Consider the following 25,773-nt stretch of genomic DNA (forward strand, 5'->3'; position numbering starts at 1 on the left):
GAAATCTTCAAATTGGAGGAAGAACAGTCAGCTAAATTAAAAGATGAGTTGCTCCATGTAAAGAAAGATCTAGAGAGTCAGAAGCAGCAATGGCAAAAAGTAATACAGGAAGAGAAGAACATAACAAACCGCATCAAACAGTTTGAAGCGGAAGGTCAAGAGTCAGCTAAACTAAAAGCTGCTTTGCTCCTTGTAACGAAAGCCCAAGAGATCCAGAAGCAGCAATGGCAAACAGAACTCTTGAGTGCCCATCAAACAGCCTGTGCTTTACTTGAGACCCAAAAAGAGCTGGAAGATGAAGCACTGGAGTGGCTGAATGAAAAGAAGGTCCTCCTCCAGCAAATCTCTAACCTGGAGAAGACAGTTAAGAAGAAAAAGACCAATGTCAAAAAAACGGCAAAGGCTGATTCGAAAAAAACTGAACAGCTGCAGGTGGAGGAGCTGGAGAAAGCAAAGTCTCAAAAGGAATCTCTTGGAAGGAGATTTCTGAACCTTTTCAAAAAGGCCAGAGAAGTGGACTAGTAAAACTAGTCCAATTCCTTAGGGACGGGGTTTGTGTTAGTTTGTGTTAGTTTTAGGGTTAGAGTGTAGGTAATCCTTAGTGCGCATAGGCGTATTGACCTGAGGAATATTAGAAACATGTCTGGGGATTGAAGTAGGACCCCAGACAGAAAAACTGAAAAACAGGGATTAGGGTAGGCGGGGTTGGATGGTTTAAGTAGGATTAGCTGGGGAACCCAGGTAGGAAGTGTTAATAAAATGTGTTAAAAAGTGTTAATAAAGTAAAAAAAAAAAAGGGAAGGGGGAGGGTTAGATAGTTTAAGTAGGACTAGCTGGGGGAACCCAGCTAGGGGGGGGGGTCCCCTCTGTGAATTGCCACCTTATCGTGGTGGAGGGGTTTGCGTGCCCGTAAAAATCCCAGATTTGCTATTGACTGTCCCTACCAGGGTCTGTCAGTGCAAAGGGGGCGGGCCAGACTAAGAGCAATTCATTAAAAAAGAAGAAGAATCATATTAAGTTTATCTCCTGAGGCCAACCACCTGTGGGGGAGCTCAAAAGGGGCCGGTGTTCTATAGTTTGGGTGTCAGTCGAAGGCGGGTGCCTTGGCTGTCCAAACTCCAGTCATGGATCTTGGCTTTTGAGATTTGCAATGTCACCTCTCTGGGACAGCAGGACTCTGAGCTTGTGCGAGAGGTTGAGAGGTACTGGCTAGATATTTTTTATTTATTTATTTATTTTTATTTCATTTTTATTCATTAAAAAACATACAACATAAACTTGAGTTGTAAGCTCAAGCATGATATAAAAGGAAAAAATGAAAAGGGGACAGAAAGAAGAAAAACTTATTTTGTCTGCCCCTTTTAACAATCAATAAATCAATCAATTAAAAAGAAAGATACTATATATATAGTTGGGCTCAACTCCACACAGTCTGGGCTCTGAATCTCTGTCCCACAAGAGGGGTTGGACTCTATCATTCTGGAGTCGCACATGGTCGCACATGGTTTGTTTGGGCTTAGACCTGTCCTTTGAAGCCTTTTTGGGGCGTTTTACATTTTTTGACTTTCTTTGCAAAAACAATATGGTCCTTGCAGTCAGTAGACTGCTGCTGCGGGCCATGATACTTGTGCCCAATTTTTTGCATCTCATCACTTTCCATTTAACATTTAATGTTTTTCATGTTTGCTTATTCATTAACTTGTGTTAAGGGGGCCATATCATGAAAAACAACTTTTTGAGGTTTTAAGTGTATCACACTGTTAGATCCTCACTTTAAAGAACCCCAAAGCTAGCTTGCTACAGCAACGCTCGCTAGCTTGCTACAATGGCACTAATTCGCTACAGTGCCGCTCGCTAGCTTGGGACAGTGGAGCTCGCGAGCTCGCTACATCGGCGCTCGCTACAGCAGCACTAATTCGCTACAGCAGCACCCGCAACAGCGACGCTCTCTGGCTTGCTACAGTGGAACTCGCTAGCTCGCTACAGCAGAGCTTGATACCTTGCTATAAGGAGAGGTCCCTAGCTCGCTAAAGAGGAGCTTGCTAGGATGCTACAATGGAGCTTGTCAGCCTGCTATAGTGGAGTCTGCTAGCTCGCTACAGTGAGGCTGGCTAGCTTGATATGGATGAACTCACTATTGTGCAACAGCAGCGCTTGCTGCCTCGATACTGTGAAGCTCGCTACAGAGAAGCTTGCTAGTTCGAAACAGTGGAGCTCGCTAGCATGCTACAACAGAGCTTGATAGCTCTCCACAACGGAACTTGCTAGCTTGCTAAAGAGGAGCCTGTTAGCTTGCTATAGAAGAGCTTGCTAGCATGCTACAGCAGAGCTTGATAGCTCTCTATAGCGGAACTTGCTAGCTCGCTACAGTGTAGCTGGCCAGTTGCTATAGCGGCGCTGTCCACCGGGCAGCTGGCTAGTGTGGCTAGCCTACCCACTGAGTGTCCACATAAGCCAATGTGGACAAACACAGGTGGGGCTACCATGGAAACTGCAGACAAACCCATCTGGGGCCCATATTTCCTGCCACATTTGAACCATTTGGGGCCCACTTGGCTTTGCTGGCTGGGATAGAACAGCACTGAAAACAGTCGGTGGGGCATGTAGTAGCACTGTCTCAACAGAGAGGGCGCTTGTGAGTTTGTGTTTGTTCTTGATTTGTTACTAATAAAGTTTATTCAATAAGAACCCACATTTTGCATTGACAGATGGCAAAAATGGCGGATGTAGTCTCATAAAAAAATATTCAAAGCTGCATTTTTATTCAAAACGTGAAGTGATAAAGAATGAAAGACTAATGCTGAACAATAAAAATTATTGAGACTTCTATAATTTAAAGAAATAAGGAGACTTTTATGCTAATGTATGAAGATTTTTGTCCAAAAGTAGAGACAAATGACTGTCATTTAGGTAAAAGTTTGTCCTGGTTTGTGTGTGTGTTTTTTCTCCCCCGGCCTCATATAGACCATAAGGCATTGCGTCAGTGACCGGTTGCAGCCATGTGAGTCCAGGTAAACATTAACACGCGATTCAAACCCATCTGTCCAACACAGACCACTATGTGTTTTGGAGAGTGTAACATCAGAACAGTCTTCTGGCTGTCTTTTTACTCTGATGTGATAACGGTGTCTGACTCTCGAGGAGAAATCCGGCGTGAACGCCGCACGTGCAGAGATTTCAATGAAACCTTCTATCAGCCAAAATACACAACTTTTGTTGTTCTGGTTTAAACATTCAACTTTGAGTTGGTGACATTATCTTCTTTATGCCCTCCGAGTGCTGCTGCAAACAAATCCAGAACCAGTTGGTGGCGTATAAATAAACCTGAGAAGAAGCAGGTGGTGCCGCTCTTTAAAAGCAGATCCACCAGGGAGCATTCGGACTCAGAGGGTACCAGGAATGTCGGCCCGACGTGGATATGCAGGGCGTGGAGTAAATACGCTCAGAGTGGAATGTTAAACTACAAGCAAACAGCTTTAGCTTTGCCAGGAAGGGGATGACACCGTATGTGGAGGGGGTCGTGCTCGGTCCCTGAGCTCGGTCCCTTCTTCCCTTGTTGCCCTTAAAGCCCTCCATCAGGTCTGCTCTGCCACATCTGTTGCCACTGACCTCAGTGTGGATAAATCATTGCTCTGACACTAGCTTGGTTAAATTTGACCACTTCCTGTTTCCAGCCCCAGCGGGCCCCCTCTGGAATGCGTGCAGCTCCAGACGGAGTTCGAGTTCCTCGCTGCTGTGGGCAGACCGACAGAAAGCCAGGCAGCAAAGACGCAGATATGGCTAATCAGAACAACAAAAATGATACAAATAGTGCTTTTAATATAACTATAGATTTTCACAATAAGAGCTTTAAAATGACTCGAAAGTTAATTTACAATTTATGCAGGTCATAATCTCTTGTGTAATTTACATTCTAGAGGAAACCTAAGATGGATCTGACCTAAGACGGATTTGTCTTTAAAACAACATTAATCAGGTTGATTTATACACATGGAGGACAAACTGTTATGTCTCCTTCCACACTATTCTGACACTAAAGGGTTTTCTTTGTGAGCATCCTTCTGCTGCTTTTGACCACAGCAGAAACAGATGCATTTATTCATCTTTTGCCATTTGAAAGGTCCTAACTTTAACAAAACTTACTTCAATCTTAATGAATGAAAATTCATTGTGTTCATTGAAGTTTTTGTTCTAAAACATTAGTCATTTAAAGTCCCACTCTGATCATCTTTTGATCCATTTTGATTATGCTGTTTTTGGCAAAAAAAAGGGTCATTGTTTAGGAAATAATTTCTATTAAGTGGCATGATTTCATCAGAAATTTGCATCTGAGCTGTGGGCGATCCCGCCCCTCTTCCCACAGCTGACAGCTCTCTGTTTACTTGTTCTCCCACTAGCTTACATTCCCTCATACCTTCAAGCTAACATTAGCGGTGCAACAAAAACGGCGAGCAATATTGGAGTTACCCAGCTGCACAGTCTAGACCCAGATTCCAGCTCAGATGAGGAAAACAAAGACGTTCATGGATCTATTTGTCTGTGAGGATGCATCAGAATGGAGCGGAGATTGTGGCCCGCCTAGCGGATTTCTTTACGTCACAAATAGAATCTTTTTTACATTGTGATTATACCTCTCTAATTGCTTTTACCCCCTTTGTACTCTTATCCTCCATCTTCTCCCTTTCTTCCCTTTTTTGTCCAGTCCAAAAAGCCACAAATACAAAAGGGGTTCATACAAATGTACACCTCATGCAACAGTACAATCAGGCCTTCAGCTGTTATTTAGTTGTTCAGCTTTTGGAAAGGACAAGTTGGAAAAAAGAAAACAATCTTTTTCAAACTGCATTTTTTCATTTGCTTCTGACTCGCCACGATCTGAATGAAGAAATGATCACAAAGTAGGGGTGTGTTTTGGTGAGAGTTTGGCAATACGATACGTATCGCGATACACGTGTCATGATATATCCCGATTTATCCTACCACAGATTTCAGGAACCAACTGTCTCCCCCTGTGGTCATCGGCAGAAACCACCTAGTACTGACTGCATCTCCCATCAACCCCAGCACACAGTCTGGATGTCTCCACAATCATCCACGGGACATTTAATCACTGCTCAGACTGCACTCAGTGCAAAGTATTGTTTGTGCCACTCAGCCAGCATACCGAGCATCTGATCTGATCTCCTGCTCACCTGATCCTGCTTCGTCTTTGATTCTGCTTGTTTGCCGCCTGCCCCGACCCTTGCCTGGATCCTGCTCTCTGATGCTACCATGCTTGTCACTGACTTCTGCCTGCCTGACCCTGATTTAGATTTGTGGACTTTTAGCTTTGTTAATAAACCTGCTGCACTTGGAATCGGCAGTCTGCCTGTTCTGTGACAGCAGTGCCAGACAATATTTTACTATTTTTTAAATAATGACTTAAAAATTATCTGGATATTAATACATTTTTAACAAAAGTAAAACTATAAAATACGCCTTATTTAATGATCAGACATTAAGCGCAGCAACTGTATCTGAAAAAAAAGTTGCAAATTCAATGTGCTTTTCTTTTGGTAATTTAGGAAATATTTAAGTAGAAAATAAAAGTAAGACTGGACTGTAGAGGTGGGAATCTTGAGGCACCTCACGATTTGATTCTGAAACAATTGAATCAGTGAATCCCAGATCTGCATTTTTTTTTAGAAATGTTTCTCTTTACTTCAAGACATTAGACCAATATCACCTAATTTTTCTCCACCAACGTGCATTTTTAAGTAAAGACAAGATCAGTTTACTTGTTTAACTTTTATTGAGAACGAAAAATTCTGATATGAAAAATATTTGGTTTTATAATCAAAAATCTTTCACAGCTTCAAAAGGGAAAAATGTTCCCTGAACTCAATATCGTTGAATACGTTAATTTTATTATCAGATCAGCTGTAATGACAGACTCTTTAACTCACCTCAAACTAAATAAATTGTGTCTAGCTAGCCGTACATTTCACAAATTGGGTGTGTGGTGTGACATAACGTGCACACTTTGGGACTTTTAATCAGTTGACCTTCGACACTATGAAAGCCAAAATGGTTTCAAAAGGTTTTTTTAAGTGAAGTCGGTATGGAGTGATTTTTGTGCCACCATGTTGCAAGCAAAAGTCACAATTTTTAGAGAAAAAAGTTCTAAATTACAAACAACATGTAAAGCGTTAAGAATAAAATTTTTATTTTTAAATTGAAATATTTAAATTCGAAAACTTTCTTCTTAGCTTTCAAAAAATAATAGCAAGGTGAGGCACAACTCATCTAAAAACATTTGTGCTACAAACAAAAATATTTTTTTAAGTAAAAAAATTTTTCAAACGCAAAAAAAAGTTTGTAAACACAAAAATATTTGTTAAAAGGAAAAATAGGATTTGTGAAAGCAAACATTAAATTTTTATCATTTGCAAATTATGAAGTTTTACTCCTAACATTTCACATTTTGTTTGTAATTCAGACAATTTTGATTTTAAATCTGTGACTCTCTCTTGCAACATGGTATATATATATATTTATATATATATATATATATATATATATACTGTACATATATCACATTTACAACATGGCACAAAATCAATCCATAAGTCGGGACCGGTTATGATCTGGAAGGTCAGCCATGTTTGTCAACCTCGTTTCAACCTGTAGGGGGCAGCACACAGTTTTCAACTATATTTTCAGATATAAGAATTGATGAAAAAGATCAGATTTGAGTGTTTATTGCCCAAACAGACCTTTGTGTGATGCCAATCCTTCAGATTAGCATCTGTCCTGTGTCTACTGTACAGAAGGCGGCTGCGGTCGCCGTCTGCTCTGTCACACACCACGAGACCTCCACATGCAGCAGCAGAACCCGAGCCTTCACCCGAACACTGAAGCCTTTGATAGAGCGTCACTCACCACCAGACGGCCCCCCCAAAACAACCACTTGCTGTCTTTTAATAACCTCCATCTCAAGAAAAAGTTTCTTGAAGAGGGAGAAAAGGAGGCAAAGAAAATGAGGAGAAAAGGGCTTGTATTAATATGAACACATGGCGCTCCAGAGTGCCAAGAAAAATAATGGTCTCAAAAACTACAGCATTCCTTTCAAATGAAACCGCATACTCTACTGGCAGCCACCGAACACTCTTCAACTGATCATCTACGGAGCACGGAGGTAGAAAGGAAAAGGCTCCCACTGCTGTCAGAGTTTTCTTCAGCCTGAAACCTGCAGGAGCTTCAATCTTATGGAGAGAAATAAGCATCACCCCGATGTGTGCGTCTGTAATTCGTGATTAGGATTAAATTAGGATTTGTGTGTGTGTAATTCTTAATTTGTACATAACTTTGAATTTGTGCGTCCGTAATTCTTGATTTGGAACTAATGTAAAACCTTTTCAAAAAAATATAAAATACAATTTACACATGCAAAAATGAAAATGAGAACAGCTTGAAGCTAATTACACACAAAACGTAAAAAACTATGCATGAGTCACTTGTTACGCACACAAAACCTCAGTTATGCATGAATCTACGGTGAATCTTATGCCTGGTTCATACTGGACGCAGAAGGGCCGCAAAGCGCCCTTGTTAACCTGTGACGTGGTTCACACCAGGCGGTCCTCCGCGGAAGGCTCGCGCCGGATCGCTTTGGCGTCTAGTCTGTTTTCAGCGAACGATCCGCTTCAATTCTGCCAGGAAGTTAGATCAAGATACATGAAAAAATCTGGTTCATTTTCAAAGTATAACCAATTTTTCAAATTAAACCACCATGATTGACAAACGTGATGATGTTTTTGTATCTAAACAGACTGTAGAGATGAAAATAAATATGAAATATCTGCACATTTTCCCACTTGCTTGAACAGATAATTAATATAAAACAGTCTAAACCGGCGTTTTTGATTTTTTCTGCCACCGCATTTGACCACAGCGCCCCACCCGCCGCCGCCACCTTTTATAAAGTCAATGCACGGAGTTCTGCTCGGCAAATGCAGTGATTGCTGGCAGCACCGACCCGCTCCGCTCTGGGTGTTTAGAAGGGTCCGGCGCCGCCTGTTAGACTGGTGACCAGTGCTTTGAACAGAGGTCGGTGTCGGAGTTGTAATTTTAATTTGTGCATGTTTAAATTGTTTTTTTTTTTATTTTGTAATTTGTTTACTTATGCACAAAATGTATTAAATGAGTTACAAATCAAAAATTCCGTACGCACAAATCCTAATTTAAGCACAAATCAAGAACTGATTTGTGTCTATTTTCTCTCCATAAAATCTCCTCATGAATCTTTACGGGTTTGCTGGCTCATTTGTTAATAAGGAGCGTTTTCATTGTCGATTTATTACATCAAGTCTATCCTCTGGCAGTGCTGCAGTGGGATATAAGGAAAAAAACAGAAGAGTGGGGCTCACCGACTACTTTGGGCAGTTTCTGTCGCTTCAGTGGAATACGGGGAAGTTTAGTGCTGATTCTGCTGAATCGTCCACACAGGATCCGCTTGGCTTTTTTGCTGTTGGTAGAGTTTTCTGGGTTAGCACTGGAAAACGATGACGCCATGGAAATCCAAATGAATCATTGAAAAGAGTATTTACAGACTCCCCCCCCCTTTTTTTTTTTTTTGGAGGGTCTGCTTATTCACAGCCACCATGTGACCAGGCCTCCAAAGGAAAAGCGTTTTTGCTCGCGACACTCACTTGTGGTCGTCTTTGGGTCGGCAGAGGCAGCAGCAGCACAGCAGCGACAGGAGGGCGACCAGTAAAAAGGAGACCAGAGAGGCGGCGGCGATCACGCCCATCCGCTGGTTGGGTTCTGGACGATAGAGAGACGTGTCAGTGCCAGTTCTAAAAATCACATCTTACTATGAAAACTCTCAGATTTCAAGAAATAGGTCGAGCTCACATGTGTTCTTTATTAATGCTCCTAAAACAAATATAGAGCGTTGTGTTGTGCAAACACTCCCCAAAGATTTGAAACCACTTACCCTTTTCACTGTAGTCAGCTTCCTCCTCCTAACCTTCTCTATGTTTAAACGCACATCATAAGTCATGGGTGATTTATCAGCACCCCTCCTTTTCAGGGTGAAGTACACCCCAAAGATAATGGGTTCTTTATTGCATAACTGTGGACGGCATGAGAACCAGAGGAGAAGCAGACTTCAGGTTTTTGCTCTTCGTGCTCTCACATAAATCTGAGGCCGTCTGGGTGTGGCTTCTGGCTTTTTTACCCACAACTTTCTAACGTTTGGAAGGGGATGGATGTAACGAGTGACCCAACTTGTTTTGAAGCTGCTACTGAGTGTTCGGCAGGAATTTTTCCTGTTAAATTATCAAGGAAAAATGTCTTCAAAGTCTTTTTTACAGCCAGGTTTTTGACATAAAGAGAGACTCTGCTCTGTGTCACTGATTTTATATTGAACTTTTTAATAGTTTTTACCTTTAAGTTATTGTTTAAAGTTTGATTGTAATACACAGGGCTCTAAATTAGCACCCGAAAAAAGCAGGTAAAACTTCCATTTGGCAGGTAGAAAAAAGTTAGAAAATACATAAAAATATGGAATATATGTAAAAAAAAACACACAAACTAATTATTTTTGAAATGACAACTTCATTGGTTAAAAAAAGCATCTGAATGTGAAATATAGAGTGTAAAGTACTTTAAAATCTTTAAATCAAAATCTATTAACACATTAAATTACATTTAAAAGACACAACATATAAAAAGACAGAGGTTTATAAGTTAAAACAATTTGTGGTTTGAAGTTTTCTTGCATCAAAATGCAGATAAGATAATCTTCTCATGTGGATCTAATCCCAGATCATCCAGGATGATCAGTCGTTCACTTGTATGTTAGTAATTCCTTATATTTAAACATCTAGTTTAAATGCAGGGTAGTTATTCTTAATTAACTTTTTTGTTTTGTTGATAAAAACATATTTTTTTGTCAATTATTTGTCAGTTTGATTTTAATTTATGAACTAAAACAAAGCAGAATGAGCGGCGCAACTGTCACTGGAAGTAAACAAATCTTCAAAATAAAGCATCAGTGAAGCTTCCTGTTTACAAAGTAAAACTAGCAAGAGCTTTTTTTAATAATTGAAAATATAGTTTATTGTTTTATATCATTATTGTGATATAAAATAATTTGTGAAATATTTGGTTCTAAGTCGCCCAGCTCTACTATCCAGTGATGATGGAAGAATCCTGTGTTGTTCTGAAAGTGCGAGACGGAGTCCCCTGACTTCACTTGACCAATATAATTCAAATATTCACAGAATATCAGGAACCTTAAGGCCATAAAGTCGGAACATGTTCTGGTTCTGAATATTTTTACTACTCCAGACGTCCTAAAATACAAGTGATTAGTGATAGTCCAAACGAACGTCAGGCTGCAGCTTCAATACGACTGAACTGCAAATGCAAACTTTAAAATTCATTCAGCTCCTCCTTTCTGGTCAGCTTTTTGAATTTCTTCGTCCTTTCTTTATTTCGTCTTCCTTCCTTCCTCTTGCTTTACTCTTTAACAGGAACAGAGCCAACAAACACAGCCATAAAACAGCCTGGAAACGCGATCAGGTTCCCCGCGTCGACCTGAATAGACCTGCTTGTTGTCACTCAGTGTGTGCAGCCAGCTGTTGCATGATTAATGCAGCTCCAGAGTGGCTGTCGTTCGGCACGAACACTTTGATTCACCAAAAGAGGTTTCTTACGGAGGTAGCAGGCACCGGAGACGGGGTCGCAGTTCTTGTCGTGGCACCAGCAGCTTCTGTTGCAGTTGACTCCATACTGGCCGGGTGGACACGTCATGTTGCAGCTTAACGGGAGAATACAGACAAAAGCAGCAGCTGTTTAAAGTTATTCTGCACTTTCATCACTTTTTTACATGACTTGGTGAGTTTTTTTTCTCCCAAGATAAACAGTCCAAATGTTGTCAATGACATGTTTACAATCAAGTCTTTGGACCTACTAGATGCCGTAGAATCCCGGGTCACACAGGCACTCGCCCGTGACAACATGGCAGATGCCATTGAAACAGTGGCTGCAGTTGTTCTCGCAGTTCTCGCCGTAGGTGCCGTTGGGGCAGCGCACCTCACACCTGTCAGACAGGAGGAGCTCCATCAAGACTGATTTACTAAAGGGACGTCATTCCCGTGAACAAAGTCAGGAGTCACTTTGAAATCAGTCCATTTCGATTTATTATTCCCCAGTTTTCCCCCCAGGATAATGTTTTAATCTGAAATGGATCTTGCTAACATTCACAGCATACAGTAAATGTTACAGAGTTAAATCATTTTAAAAATAAAAAAGTATTTTATTTTCTCAGTGGCGTACCGTCAGGGCCTGCAAAGCCTTCAGTGAAGGTCTAAAATGGCTTCAGTGAAGTCTTTGCCGTCAGTGAACATTCAGTGAATGTCAACGGTTTTGGTTTCAATCATAGATGTAGTTCACAGAAAAAACTGTCTCAATAAAGTCTCACTTTAACTATATTTTTTATCTGCTGAAAAAACGTTCCTAGTTGTCCTTTAATCATAATTATGCCAATTTTTGCCAAAATTTAAAAACCTGTGTCGTTTTTAATTTCCCATCAACCCTTTGTTTAGCCTCTCTCTCTCTCTAGCTTATGGCACCTCACAAGAAAAAGCTAACATTAGCATTAGCGTAAAAAAAAACAAAAAAAAAAACCCCAGAGAAATCCAGCCGTACAGCTTCAAATAGAAGCTCAAACTAGGAAAATGAAGACATTAATAAATATAATTGTCTGCAAGTGGATGTGGATCAGAATTATAGTGGGAAAGGAAGACTTTGGTCCACACATGGTGCTTTCTGTGTAACAAAAACCGCAGATTTTTAACATGGTTTGAGTACAAAAACCTCAGAAGTACAGTTGTCCGACATCATGAGAAAAACTCTAAAAACATGGTTTTCCTTTTAAAGTCCCCCTTTGACAAGTTTTTTATTTCAAAAAAACATTCCCAGTAGTGTTTTAACTATGATTATGAAGTTTTTCACCAAAATCCCAAAACCGAAATGTCTTAAAAAGACATTTTTCATGTTGACCTGAAGCTTCTGTTTCCAAAATCTCCTCTGAGGGGGCGTGGCTTTTGGAGCTGCATATAGAGAGTAGCGGCAGGTGTGTCTTGAGGCTTGTTCAACCACCTCAAGGGACCATGTATACCATGGTCATGCATGTGGAGTGCATTGTGAGGCTAATTGAAGTTACCCGCACTCATGACATGATGACACTGTGGTATAGCGTCCTAACACCACTCTCGAGTCCAGGAGGCTGCAACCTTCAAAACTCAAAGAGCCATTCGAGTCAGTTTGTCACTGACCAAATCCCAACTGGAGCCACAAAGTCTCACCACACCCTTTAGAAATACAATTGTTATTTTTACTATTACGATAGATATAAATGAACTCTTTTCACAGAGGTTCACAAGACTTCCTTTCAAAATAAAACCCATTCTGTCACATAGGATCGTCCCAATGCAGCAAACGTACTAGAATAGTGTCATTTTAACATCTTATTTTACCGTTTGTGGTGCATCTAATCTAGAAATTTGTAAATATAACAAACTAAAATGAAATTTGAGTTAATTAAATGAGTCATACTGTATTTTTTAGTCCATAAAGTCCATTGAAAATCCTTGAATTTGTTCAAAAATAGAAAATCTGCCTTATAACCTGGCGCTACTTAATTCTGGTAGTGTTCACTGACCTCCAGTTTATACATAATGCTCGAAAATCTTTAGAAAATTAGACCCTTGCTCTAGTCGTTGGTAAGGTCCAGGCTGAGGCCACGCCCACTTGCAGGGCACCTGTAGGAGGAACACATTAACTGCACAACGATTGTCTAATTTCCTCATCTCTTTCAGTCAGGCTGCAGGTAAGGAGCGAGCACTGATCACGTCGCCAGCATGAGGAGTTAAAAAAAAGAAAAATCGGTACGACTCGCCTGTGTCTCCGCCCACTTCCCCCTCACCTTTTGTGTGAGTGTTCAGCTCAACCTGTCGCTCATAAAACTGCATGAACGTTTTCTCTCTACAGGTTCACCCGGCGGTCTGGCAGGTTCAGTTCAGTGAGTCGACAGTGCAAACATCTTTTGTGTGTTTGTTCTGCTTTCACACTGCAACCAAACCACTGAACCACCACACAGTTACGGTGACAGTTTGGTGGTCTGCCTGGTTCTCTTCCCGTTACACCTTCACCAACAAAACACCCTCAAACTCTTTGGGGTTTTTTCTTATTAACATCTTCGTGTCCAGGTCCCGACCACAGTCTGCAGATGAGGGTTTGTGGAGCGGCTTTAGTTCCTTTTCAAGTTACACCAGACATCTTCTGGAAACTCTTCAAGTGGTATCAGCTCGTTAGTCGGCCAGAGTGTTTTTATTCTTTATTCTAATCAAGAGGATTCCCTCAAGATTCGTCTAGTTAGGTTTTTCTTGAAGACTTTCAGTCTGCTTGATCCTTTTTCATGTTCATCTGTCTGTCTAGCCCTGGGACGGCATCCTTTAACAGGAAAAGAGCCACTTGGACTCGTTCTCTACTGATCAAAACCTAAAGGAGTCATATAGTCTTACTTTAGCCTTTGCACTCATGACCTTCTTTTTTTATAATAAATTTGAATTGTGTCTAATTTTTAGCAGGAACAAAATCTAAAATACAAAAAGAACCTAGCATCTCTACTGATTTTTTTCTTTTTTGTGTGTTTGACAGAAGCTCAAATAATTTATAAATAACTTTTAAGCGCTCTGTGCCAAACAGGATCATCTGAGTGCAGCTAGTAACCAACGTTGTTCAGCATAAGATAAAATGTCCTTGTAACTCATAAAAGATCAAACTTTTTACCAAAGTTTTGCATTTAAAATCTGTTCATTCTGGAGGTAGAGTTGAGCAAACAAGACGTCTTCAGGTCAACAGGATGTAAAAACCTTCATAGTTTATCATTTATGTGAACCTCAGACATCAGTTTATAAATGTAACTAATCTAAATTAAATAAATGCTAATTATGTAATCCTTACTTTTAAAAATTGCTATTTTATTTTAATTTTTTTAAATTTATTTAGTTATTTTTTCCCTCTTTGTCCCAGTAGTCTTGCACTGCTGGGTTTTGTTCTTTTAGTTTGGGGTTGGTAGTCTCAGTTTGAGGGCTTTGTTTATTTGTCTTCTTTAGGTAGTTTTGGTTAGGAGCAGCTAGAGAGATAAAACAGCCACATATGGATCTGGAGCCGCCGGTTGCAGCCTCCTGCTTTAGCCGATCTCCTACACGTTCATCTCCTGGGATTGCTCTTTACATTTTGCATTTCCATGAAGTGAAACCGCAAAGATGGATTTCAGGTCCCCGAGTTTGTTTGTGGGATCAGAGAACAGATTTCCTCACAAAAAAATTGATGTTAAAGTGACCTTACAAAAAAGAGCAACAAATTTGAACAGTCGAGACAAAGACTTCCAGTAAACTTCAGAGGTTTCTTACCTGTCCCCAATCCAGCCGGGGTTACAGTGAGAGCACTTCCCATAGATGGGGTCGCAGTGATGTCCGTCTTTACACGTGGGACAAACTTCCTGGCAGTTTTCTCCAAAAAAGCCTTTGGAGCAGAGCTGATCGCACCGGGTTCCATTCCAGCCGCGGTCGCAGGTGATGCAGCGGCCCTCCGTCACCTTACACGGCTGCTGGCCTTTGCAGTGGCCACACCTGGCAGCGGCGAGGAGAACAAGAGGACGCTTCAGTCACTTTGAGGACAATCACAAACATTCCTTAAGTAACTTTTTACAGATGGAAACTGACATCCTTCTTTTGAAATTCTTCTTTTAGAAATATAAAATTGAAAACATGGATGGATGACTTAAGTCATGGATTTTACTAGAGAAAAAGAAAATCTAATTTTAAACTTCTCAAGATACAAAACTTTGAAAAGATTTTGCTTTTTTTCAAGAATTTCCCATAAAACAAAAAGCTGCTTCACTTTTCTTTGCAGCCAAATGTTTGTAAGGATGTTATTTTTAATTATTTTTTGGATGATAAAAAAACAACTGTTTTTGTTCTGGAATTATCAAAGGCAAAAACAGAATTTAGTTCTTAACTTTTCAAAGCAGAATTCTTTACCCAGCAAGTAAAATCCAGAAAAACAGTTATTTTCAACGCCCATCATGAAAACATTCTTTTTGAATTACACGTCATCATAGTTATGAAGGAGAGATCAAACCTCATGCTGGGAAATTCTCACATCTTAGTAGATAAAAATAAACTTGAAAAAAATAATCAAAAAGATGTAAAAATAACAATTTATAATGTAATGACAACAATAATAATTAGTAGTAGAAGTTCATTAAAACTTTGGAGTTTGAAGTTCTTTAGGTTTGAGCACATTTCAATAAAAATGTTTATACATTTCCTTTTCGATTTATTTGATTTGATTTTTTTTAAGTAACCAGCCTGGAAACGCTGAGGACAAAGAAGACACAGTAGGAGGGAGACGACAACCCCGAATATGAGCAGCAAGTCAAGAAAAGAACATTTCCACTCAGTATCACAATTGGTTCCTGAGCTGCAGCCTTTTTATGAAGTGATATTTGTGCCCCCACATTAACAAAGTTTTGAGATCAAAGTTTCCTAAAATACAAACAAAACTAAAGTGCAGAAAACCGTCTTGTGTGTGATTGGCTGTTTGTTGGAACAAACATCCCTGTAAACTCTGAGATGTGAACACAAAATCAAAGACAGCATCAAAGACACATCTGAGAATCCCGTCTGACTTTATTTAAAATGATATCTATATTTTTTAAAAATCTTGGCAGCCGGATGGATCAGTCGGCTGTAGGACTGACAATAAAACTAGGAGATGCAATAAGTTTAATCCAGTGTGAGTTTTTAGTCAAGATCCTTCAGATCTGGGTTTTCCTGTCTTGAGGTTGTGTTGGACATAAAACTCTCTGCCTGTTAACCAATGATCCACTTTGTTATTCCCCCACAGGATAAGGCGTGAGGTCAATTAATCTTAAAAACGTGATCACTTTTCCAATCAAGGGGATTCGAAATTCAGACCCACCAATGAAAATCATGTTTTTGTGTTTTTAACATGTTCCTGAAGCATTTTTACTAATGGAGGACATAAATAAAATAATTTACAATTAAAAGTGCTTTTGGGATTATTTCTTAATTCAAATGGCGTTGGATCAGGAGCAGATGAGTTTGGATGGTTGAAAACGCTCAGACTTATGACGCAGCTACTGAAATGGGCGGGGCCAAAGTCTACCTTTTCCATCCAATTCTAAAGGATCCACTTAATGGATCTACTGGGGTCTTAATTTTCTTTATCTGAACTGGTTTCTGGCTAAAGTTGGATAGCTCCAATATTGCTCGGGATCTTTTTGCTAATGCTAGGTTCTGAGATGCTACAAGCTAGCAGGAGAGAGTGTAAACAAAAGCATGCTGGGATATTGACGTAGGTTTACTTCCATGTCGACAGACACAAATATATCTTCAAACGACACAGGCTTTTAGCTAAAATATCCATAATCATAATTAATGACCAAAAGGGAACGCTTTAACGACAGAAACAATGTAGCTGGACAACGATGACGGAGCATCATGAAGGGGTTAAAGATCCATTTTCTAAAACTAGAATCCTCGTTGAAAGATGAAAAAAAAGGTGTAACACACGATATGATTTTTATCTTCCTTAATGACACCAACCATCAGTGAATGATGTCACTCATGGGCGGAACCTCGACATCAGAAATCTTTCTGCAGCATCTGTCGGTCCAATTTACATTCCTATGATGTAACGCGCTTCACTTATGATAATCAGTCCAATCTGCTGCAGCTGGACTTCCTTTCTCTTCACAAACTCAACCTCTCCACATCTCAGGGTGGCGTCCCTCCATTTCCTGCCCCCCCATTCCACTTTGACAAACATCACAGCTTGAAAATAAGAAAAAACGTAAATAAGAGAAAAATAATTCACACAACTTTCTTTCACAGCTGTTGAGAGTGCATCGAAAGTTTTACTTTGTTGAATACTTTTCATGTGTTGTGCGGTTGCCAAACAAAACACACGTTTTCTGCTCTGCTTTCTAAAGTAAAGATGGGTTTCTGCTTTCACGGAGAAAACAAAAAAAGAAGAAAACTGGAGCCTGGAAACTTGAATATTGATCCAACCACCATACTTGCATCAGTATTTTGAAGAATCTACAAACATGCATAGATTTACTCAAAAGGTTAATCAAATGACAAAACTATTAGATAACAAAAATGATGCAACTGCAGGGAAATCTAAAAGTTTATGGGCTGGACTCTTTTATTTGGCTGGAATCCACAAATAAGTAAAGGAAGAGTGAAAAATGATATTGTTGGGATTTCCTACGGAGAATTCGGATGAAGCAGCCAATCAAAATACAGCTGCGTTCAAGTCCTGAAGGACAAACAGCTGCAAAGATCTGAACCATTGACTGTATCTGAGAACTGAACCGAGTGAGTGTGACATCACCCAGAGAAAAGGGTTTACTAAATGAAGTCAGTTGTCACTATTTGGACATACGAACACTGCAGTGTTGAAGCCAGACATCGTTGGTGAGCAGTGATTGGTCGAAGTTGAGTCATAGACTGTATATGTGAAGTGGACCCTAGAGAGTTTAGGTTTGGCGGTCTCCACTGATGGCTACTCATTCTAGTTGTTTATGACCTTAAAAAATGTATGTTCAGAACATTGACTGTATTTGAGAACTGGACTGAGTGACTCCTCCCCCTGGCATTCCAAAAAGGAAGTACCAGAAAGCCAAAATCCTATAGACTTGCAAGTTATTCAAACTGACCAATCAGATGCCTCGGTAAAACTCACTCCAGAAGATGAAGATGCTGAAATTAATAGCTAAAAATGCTGAAGCTGAAACCGCTGAAGCTAATAGCCAGCTAAAATATTTTTTTAAATGCCAAATTAGTCTAGAAAACTAAAAAAAAAAAAAACAAGACTGAAATTAGCCAAAACAGCTACTATGTAGCTGAAATATTAGCTAAACTCCAAAATGACATAAAAAATATTAGTACATGCTAAAATAGTCCAAAAATCTAGCAGAATGCCAATTTTTAAAACTTTAAAACTGTAATAAAAAAAAAACGATCTGGAGGGCCGGATCCGGCCCCCGGGCCTTGACTTTGACACATGCGTTCTACATGAACCTGACAGTAAGGAATCTGATCTAAAACCAAAAAAAGCTTCTTTTTGAAAGCGTTTTTACTTTGACTCTTTTTGACGGCCCTTCATTCAGATTCTTCTGCCTTTTTGCCTTCTGCCTTTCCAGACTTCTCTTTGGGAACCGTTTTGGGTTTTACAGCCGACAGAAGGTGAAGAGTTTAACCTGAAAAGCATTTTCATGGACGCTCGTTCTGTGAGAAAATGTAAAGATCAGCTGTTCTACATTATAAGCATTTTAAGGGTTATAAGTCACAGCGCATTGAAAATGTTATTTCCTGCCTCAAACCTGCTCTATAATCTCTGGAAACATGTTTTTCTGAGCTTGTTCTCTTAAGGTTTGTTCTCCGTACCTGTTTCTGCAGTTTTGTCCGTAGAAGCCGGCGGGACACGGCTCCCTGCAGAATTTCCCGCGGTAGCCCGGGTTGCAGGTGCAGGAGCCGTCGTTCTGGTTGCACTTGCCGTGGATGCACTGGCACTGCCGCTCGCACCTGGGGCCCCACAGCCTCTCCCGGCACTGGCAGCGGCCCGTGAACTGGTCGCACGGCGAGCCCTGGCAGTTGCAGTGGTTGGCGCAGTTCCTCCCCATCCAGCCGGGGTTGCACAGGCAGCGGCCCGTCATCACGTCGCACACGGAGTTGATGCTGCAGTAGCAGTTGTTGGTGCACTGAGGACCCCAGATGCCGTGGTGGCACGTGCATTTCCCTGTGTCCTGGTCACACTTGCCCTTTTGGCACAGGCAGACGCTCTCGCAGTTGGCGCCCCAGCGGTTGTGGTTGCAGGTACATTTGCCCGTCAGGTCGTCACACTGGCCGTTGGGGTAACAGTTACATTTGCCCTTGCAGTCTGGACCCCAGAACTGGGTTGGGCACTCTGTGAAAACACAACGAAATATGGATGAGCACCAAAAAAATGAGAAAATTGACAAAACAAGTAACATGATATTCACACAACCTCAATAATCAACTGTTATGTCATGTTTAAGCCGCAGTTCATTTTAAAGCACTGATTTGGGACACGTGTGATTCAGAGAGATGCAAAAATGCTTTGAAACAAGACAAAACTATCCATTTTTTAAAATCATGTAAACTAATTTGGATGATATTATTTCAGTGAATAAAAATTGCATTTGAATCAGTAAAACTAAAACACTTCTGGTTTTGAAATCAGGTTTACAGTTGTCTGAATAACATAGTAAATGGAAATGAATTTTTCTCAAAAAGACCCCAAAACATTCAGTCAGTTTCTGTAACCAAAGACTCTAATTTAAGAGCTTAGAAGCACCACAGGTTAAAAGTAAAACAGTCTAATCTGATTGTTTGATACTTGCAAAGATTTCAAATTGTTTTTAGATATTCAAGATATCTGGTGCACACCAGATAGTAACCAGAAAAAAAACTATTCTAAAAACTGAAAGATTGCAGTAAAAAAATATTTTTCTACAAATTTAAGTATTTTTTTTTTCTGGTAGCTATCTGGTGTGAACCAGATAGGAACTTTTTAAAAAATTCTAAAAATTAAAGTAAAAAAAAAAATTGTTTTCTAAAAATTGAAATAATTTCTTTTTCTGCTAGATATTTTTATCAGTTACTATCTGGTGCGCATTAGATAGTAACTGAAAAAAATAAAAAGATTTCAGTAAAAAATCATTTTCTAAAAGCTGAAGTCATTTTCTTTTCCTGGTAACTATCTGGTGCGCACTAGATAGTAACTTTTAGAAAAAATCTAAAAATTAAATAAAAGAATGTTTTCTAAAAATGGAAGTAAAAAAAATTGTTTTCTAAAAGTTTAATTATTTTTTTCTGAAAAAAAAAATCTAAACTAATTAAAGCAAAAAAGATGTTTTCTATACTAAATCTATTCACTTAATGTCTTTAATTGAGCGATCAAATCCTGCTGTGATCCAGATATGTTTCCCTCCATTGTTAAAGAAGATCCCATTTCCCACAATCCTCTTTGCTCAGCCTGGTTGTTTTACTCTTCACAGTGACTCACATGTTTGTGTACAAACCACCATTCAGCCCAATCAGCTGAGGCTGATTTAAAAAAGGCATTTTTGGGATATTTGCTCACAGATGACAGCATATAAAAGAGGATCAACACGATGACACAAATTCATCGAGACAGAAATACGAAGAGAAAACTTTAGGGCCAAATTCACACGAGCCACAAAAGACGAGGAGAATGTTGAACACAACCACAAAGATTCTTCCTCTGAACTCTGTGAATGTCACATTTTAATAGACAATGTGTCTGACTTGTGACTTTTAGAGAGAAAAGAGACACTATCCATGAATAACAGGGTTTTTTTTTTGCTTATTTAAAGGAAATTTGAGAAAAGCCTGAACCTTATACACTCCAGAAATTAGTAAACTAAAAATAGGAAAAGAAATTTAATCTTCTGAATCAAATCCCTAGAAAAAAGTAAAATGATGTGTTAATGCAGCAAGTCATTTTTATTTAAATCTAAGAATCAAAATCAAAACCTAGAATCAAGGAGTTCCACACAATCATTCCAAAAGGGAAAAATAAGCACAAAAATATAACTGGTAAATAGAATTACTTCAGATAAAAGCTTTGCTGTCCATTACAAGGTATTTTATTGCTAGTTCTAAGCAAAAGTTTGAATTTGTCAAAACTTTAAGAACCTAATTGTAGTTTATTTTGATTGTAGTGACAAAAAAAATACTGTAACTAGAGAAGTTTCATTGCTTGGGATAATGCTGTGTGAATGTTGTCGCTGAAGATGCTGAAAGAATTTACTTTAACTGTTGAAATGTGTGTTTTATAGGTTTTAAAAGTGCACAAAAAAATTGAGGAATTTCTTATTAAAAACAAAAAAAAAACTGGTGTATAATTTTGAAATGCATAACCGGTAAGAATACCAAAAGTACAAGTGTGAATGTCCTGAACATTTTGATAACAAGATTGCTTACGTTTCAAAAGTCCACAAAGTTTTTGAAGGATTTGAAAATTTTCCTATTGATTTTCAATGGGCTAAAAAAAAAGCAAAAATTGCGTAAAATCTTGAAAACTTATGATATATGAATACCAAAAGTACAAGCATAAATGTGCTGAATGTTTTGATAATGAGATTGCTGAAGTTTTAAAAGTCCACAAAGTTTTTAAAGGATTTGCAGAAATTCCCATTTATTTTCAATGGGCTAAAAAATGCATAAATTGCCTAAAATCTTAAAAAACGTAAAATATATCAATATCAAAAGTAGAAGCATGAATATCCTGAACATTTTGATAACAAGATTGCTTAAGTTTCAAAAGGACACAAAGTTTTTGAAGGATTTGAAAATTGTCCTATTGATTTTCAATGGGCTAAAAAAATGTCAATGTCAAAAGTGCAATTAAAGTCAAACTTTAACATATAATCAAAGATTTTTAACAAAAAATGATGAAACATTTGAGTTTTTTAGACTTAAATCAAGTTTTTCTTTTGTGAAGAGCAAAAAGATTTGGTCCCATTTTAATCACATTGTACCTATTTCTGGATTTTATCTCTAAAGAGACAAAAAAAGTTTGCTAAAAACTTAAAATTTGAAGTCTGAAAATAAAGCAAAGCGAGTCGTCACTCACCAAAACACTCAGAACTTTAATCATTTATTGCTAAGATGGAGATAAAATACTTTGAAAAAACAGATGAAAAGTGATGCTCACTGGTGTCACAGCTGGCTCCGAAGTAACCATGACGACAGCGACATTCGTTCGGCCTGACGCACACCTCGTTCTCTTTGCAGGTGAAGTTTCCCTCACAGAGAGCTGCGACGCAAAAGAAAAAAAAGGCAAATGATCCCAAAGTTCTTGCAGAACGAGACTCGCTGTGAGACGCTTTACGTACGAGTCAGGCATTCATCCCCCTGCTGCCCCCATCCGCTGCAGCACAGCAGCCCTGGAGACCTGAAAGAAGGAGTCAGAATGAGAAAAAAGAAGTAAGGAGACACGTCCCAGAGGTACCATCAATAATGGGCTCAGACTTTACTGCAAACATTCTGATGCAAAAGGTTCTGCACATTTCCATGTGACCATCAGCAGAAGATAAAGACCTTCAGATCCTTGAACCTCTGAATCTGTGCGACAGATCAGCCTCTCCCGCCCCCCCGCCTCCCGCCCCAGTGGTACGGACCATATTTAGCAGACAGTGTTGTGCCTGACAGGATGTGTCTCCGCTTCCTCACACGCCTGCGACCTCTTCAGGCCCTTCAACGAGTCAGACCCCCTCCCAAACCTTTGAAGATGGCGGCTCCATGTCATGTGACCCCAGCAACAGGGCGTTCCATCCTGTCGCATGCGCTGGAGATCATAAACGCTGATATTTTTGAGAAACTGATCCACGATAACTACTTCCTGTCCTCCAGACGGTCCACTTGGAGACTTTTATTCATCTTTGCTCTGTTCTTAGTTAGTTTTACAGCTGATATATGGTTTTAGGACAGTTGTTATTGATACTTTTAACATTTTAATAGCTTTTTAACAGCTTCATACGTTTCATCTAACTTGTGTATTGCTATTATTACTTTTTAATATTTTTAACATCCTTTTTAACATCTTCATATTTGTTATCTATCTATCTATCTATCTATCTTCACTAAAAGCCTAAAAATCCAGTTTGTTTAACGACCACATGGAGGATCCGTGAGTCATCAGAGACTTTTATCGCTCTATAAATGAAAAAGATTTCACAAACAATATTTTTCTCTAAATTTTCTCTGCTTTTGTTAGAACTCAAGCAGCTTTACAAAATACACAATGTGCCTTCAATAAATAACCAAAAAAAGAATTTTAACAAAAATAAAAAGGAAAACGAGCAGATACTTTTGTGAATTTTTGGAAGTCGGACTCTGATCATCTTTTGATCAATTTTAAAAAAATAATTAAAAAAAAAAACATTCCGCCTCCGGTGTGTCCGTCAGAAAACACAATCCCAGATAATTGACCTCCTCTGTAGTTTTCTTGTTTGCATCACATTTTTTGTTTGCAGTCACTTTTTAATTTTTGCTGTAAGAATTTCCCCCTGTGGATTAATAAAGTCATCTTGAATTACTTTTTTGTTTACAGATACTTTTTTATTTTTGTTCAGTTTGCGTTTTTGTTTGCTTTTGCCTGGAAACAAGGTTTGAAAGGTTAAGAAACAAGTACATTGGATTTTTATTTATTTTTTTTTAGCAGCTCTGAAGTCACTATTATTACACAAATCAAGGAAACAACCAAATTTGAACAAGAATCATAAATAAAAATAGAAATTAGAAAAAATAAATATTTTAAGAGGAGAAATAAATGATTAAAGCACAGAGAGGCATAATGCAATCAAATTAAATGAATTGGACGTTTTCATTATTGCGCATTGTGATATTGTCTTGTCATATTTTGTGACATATTGTAGATGTTGATGGTTCATTATTCAAATTTCACCAAAGTGTCCGGATTTATACAGATAACTAGTTAAATAACTGAATCAATACATTAAATGAATTAAAATACATTTTGATGACATTTTTAGTGTTGTTTTCTAGGACATAGTTTCTGTAGAGCGGCAGGAGTTTATTAGAACTTCACTTCTGAATTGTGGGCGGAACCATTCGTGCCAAACAAACTGTCGGCCATAAATGAGAGGTTTCTGTTTACACTTCACCTGCTAGCTTACAGCCCCATCACACCCCCAACTAGCATAACTGCTGGTGCAACAAAAATGGCGAGCAATATTACGGTGCGTTTACACGGAACACCTTTTGACTTTTTCCTCCTTAACGGGTTGACGTCCCGGCGCGGAGCAAACGCCGAGGTTGTTCTGGAATTCATTCGTTGTCACATCATTGAAAACATGGATGATGTTGAGCGAGTAGCTTGAGTTTACATGTTTTGGAGAGATCTACAGAGACGCCGGCGAACATTATTCAGTCTGTCTCCAGACTGAATACGATTACGGTCGTTTTAAACGTTACTTCTGTCCATCTGTGGCCCAGTTTGAGCTTTAACTCAAGAGGGGAAAATACAAATTAAAATGTAGGAATCTTTTTATTATTGTCTTACCGAAAATAAGAAAAACATGTGCCTATAAAGTTGGAGCGCGCGGCCGTCGTGGTGATCGATCGCAGCCGCCGCGTCGTGGTCTGCCAACCCCCAGCAGGCCACGCTGCCCAGGGACCGACAGCCTGGGGCGTGGCGCCGGCTAGCTTTGCCGCACTCTAAGCCACGACGCTCGCTCGCTCTGCTGGACCCCGGGCGGCAGCGCGTGCTACACAATCTACCGGGTGGCTAGCTAGACTCGCAGGGGTGATCGCCTCAGCGGCGTTGGGACTAGGGTTGGGTTGGGTTTTATACAGTTCTAGTGCCAAAGAGGTTCTTTGGTTTTGGTTCCTTTGTGGTACTCTAGTAATAAACAATAAATGTCTACATCTTCCAAATCAACACATTTTCATTCCCAAGTCGTCACATATTGACCCGTCACAGATTGACCCGTCCAAAATTGACGTGTTGGGTGTCGTCGTTTTTTGATGTGCTGGCTGTTCCCATTAAATAAGAGCCCCCAAACCCCCCAGCCGTAAACTGAAAGCCCGCCCCTCTTTCACCACGCAGCACATTCGCTGCTTGTCGCTTGTCAAAAATGTGATGTCTGGATGACAGCCGCTTCTGCAGTGTTTCTGTGTCTCTGTGACTGAGTTTGAAGGCTGTTCCTGCATTAACCTGAGAGAGGGGAAAAATAGGAGACTTTTTATTAACTATTGTCTCGTGAAAATAAGTAAAATATCACAGTTCAGAGACCCGAGCAGGCCGTCGGCGCTCGCCGCAGCGACTGTCTGTCTGCCGGCGTGTTGAGTGAGCTCCACTGAAGTCGGGAGCCTGAGAACCGCTGTGCTGCGACAGGACAAAAACTCTCGTAGTAGATTAGTATTTTCGGGTCACTGAAAACGTCACGTGTCTAAAGCTGAGTTCCTGATTGGCTGATGTGACTCGTCAACCTTCAGTGAAAGCAGCCAGACATTCGTGCTCAGTCAGCGGTCTTACATGAGCCCGCCCACTATCACAGGAAAGGCAGAAGGATTGGCGAGAATTTAACCGTACTGAACAGAGTAGAAGTGATTGACATGTCCTAATACAAATAGACCTTCACTGAAACTAAACATGGGAATGAGGAACCGATTATAGCAGCTTCTTTCGGTAGGACCACGTAAATCACAACAGTTCCTACTTGGAACAGAATTTCAGTGCCCAACCCAGTTTGTGACAGACTGGCGACGTGTCCAGAGGGCATCCTACTTCACCAAACAACCAGAACCGTCTGTCAATCATTCGCCCCCAGCGGAAACGGATGGAAGTTCAGGATGAAAATCCTCACATTTATTTATTTATTTATTTATTTATTTTTCAGGGACAGTGCACATTAAACGCATTGTATGCAATGAGCCAGAATTAGCCCAGCAGCTATTTTTCATCCGTCGTCCCTGGACAGATGTTAAAATTGTCAACCTAAGAACAATCAAACATTGCGCCGCCATTTTGAATCTCTGTTTCTACCCTTTGATCTGGTCACTGAAAACGTCCCGTGCCAAAACCTGAGTCCCTGATTGGTTGACGTGCTCG

General features: G+C 39.7%; 1 protein-coding gene across 1 annotated transcript in view; it reads right to left on the reverse strand.

Moving 5' to 3' along the window:
- Positions 1 to 25,773, reverse strand: part of scarf2 (scavenger receptor class F, member 2) — a 42,272-nt gene that overhangs the window by 13,516 nt on the left and 2,983 nt on the right. The window contains exons 2-9 of the mRNA XM_024276222.2: positions 22,034 to 22,092; positions 21,853 to 21,954; positions 18,537 to 19,056; positions 14,469 to 14,687; positions 10,961 to 11,089; positions 10,704 to 10,807; positions 8,691 to 8,805; positions 8,409 to 8,506 (exon numbers count right to left, since the gene is read on the reverse strand). Of these exons, the coding sequence (XP_024131990.1) occupies positions 8,409 to 8,506; positions 8,691 to 8,805; positions 10,704 to 10,807; positions 10,961 to 11,089; positions 14,469 to 14,687; positions 18,537 to 19,056; positions 21,853 to 21,954; positions 22,034 to 22,092 (1,346 nt within the window). The remainder of the gene's footprint in view (positions 1 to 8,408; positions 8,507 to 8,690; positions 8,806 to 10,703; positions 10,808 to 10,960; positions 11,090 to 14,468; positions 14,688 to 18,536; positions 19,057 to 21,852; positions 21,955 to 22,033; positions 22,093 to 25,773) is intronic.

Source organism: Oryzias melastigma, linkage group LG9 (genome assembly GCF_002922805.2).
Source record: "Oryzias melastigma strain HK-1 linkage group LG9, ASM292280v2, whole genome shotgun sequence".
In the NCBI taxonomy this organism is placed as follows: Eukaryota; Metazoa; Chordata; class Actinopteri; order Beloniformes; family Adrianichthyidae; genus Oryzias; species Oryzias melastigma.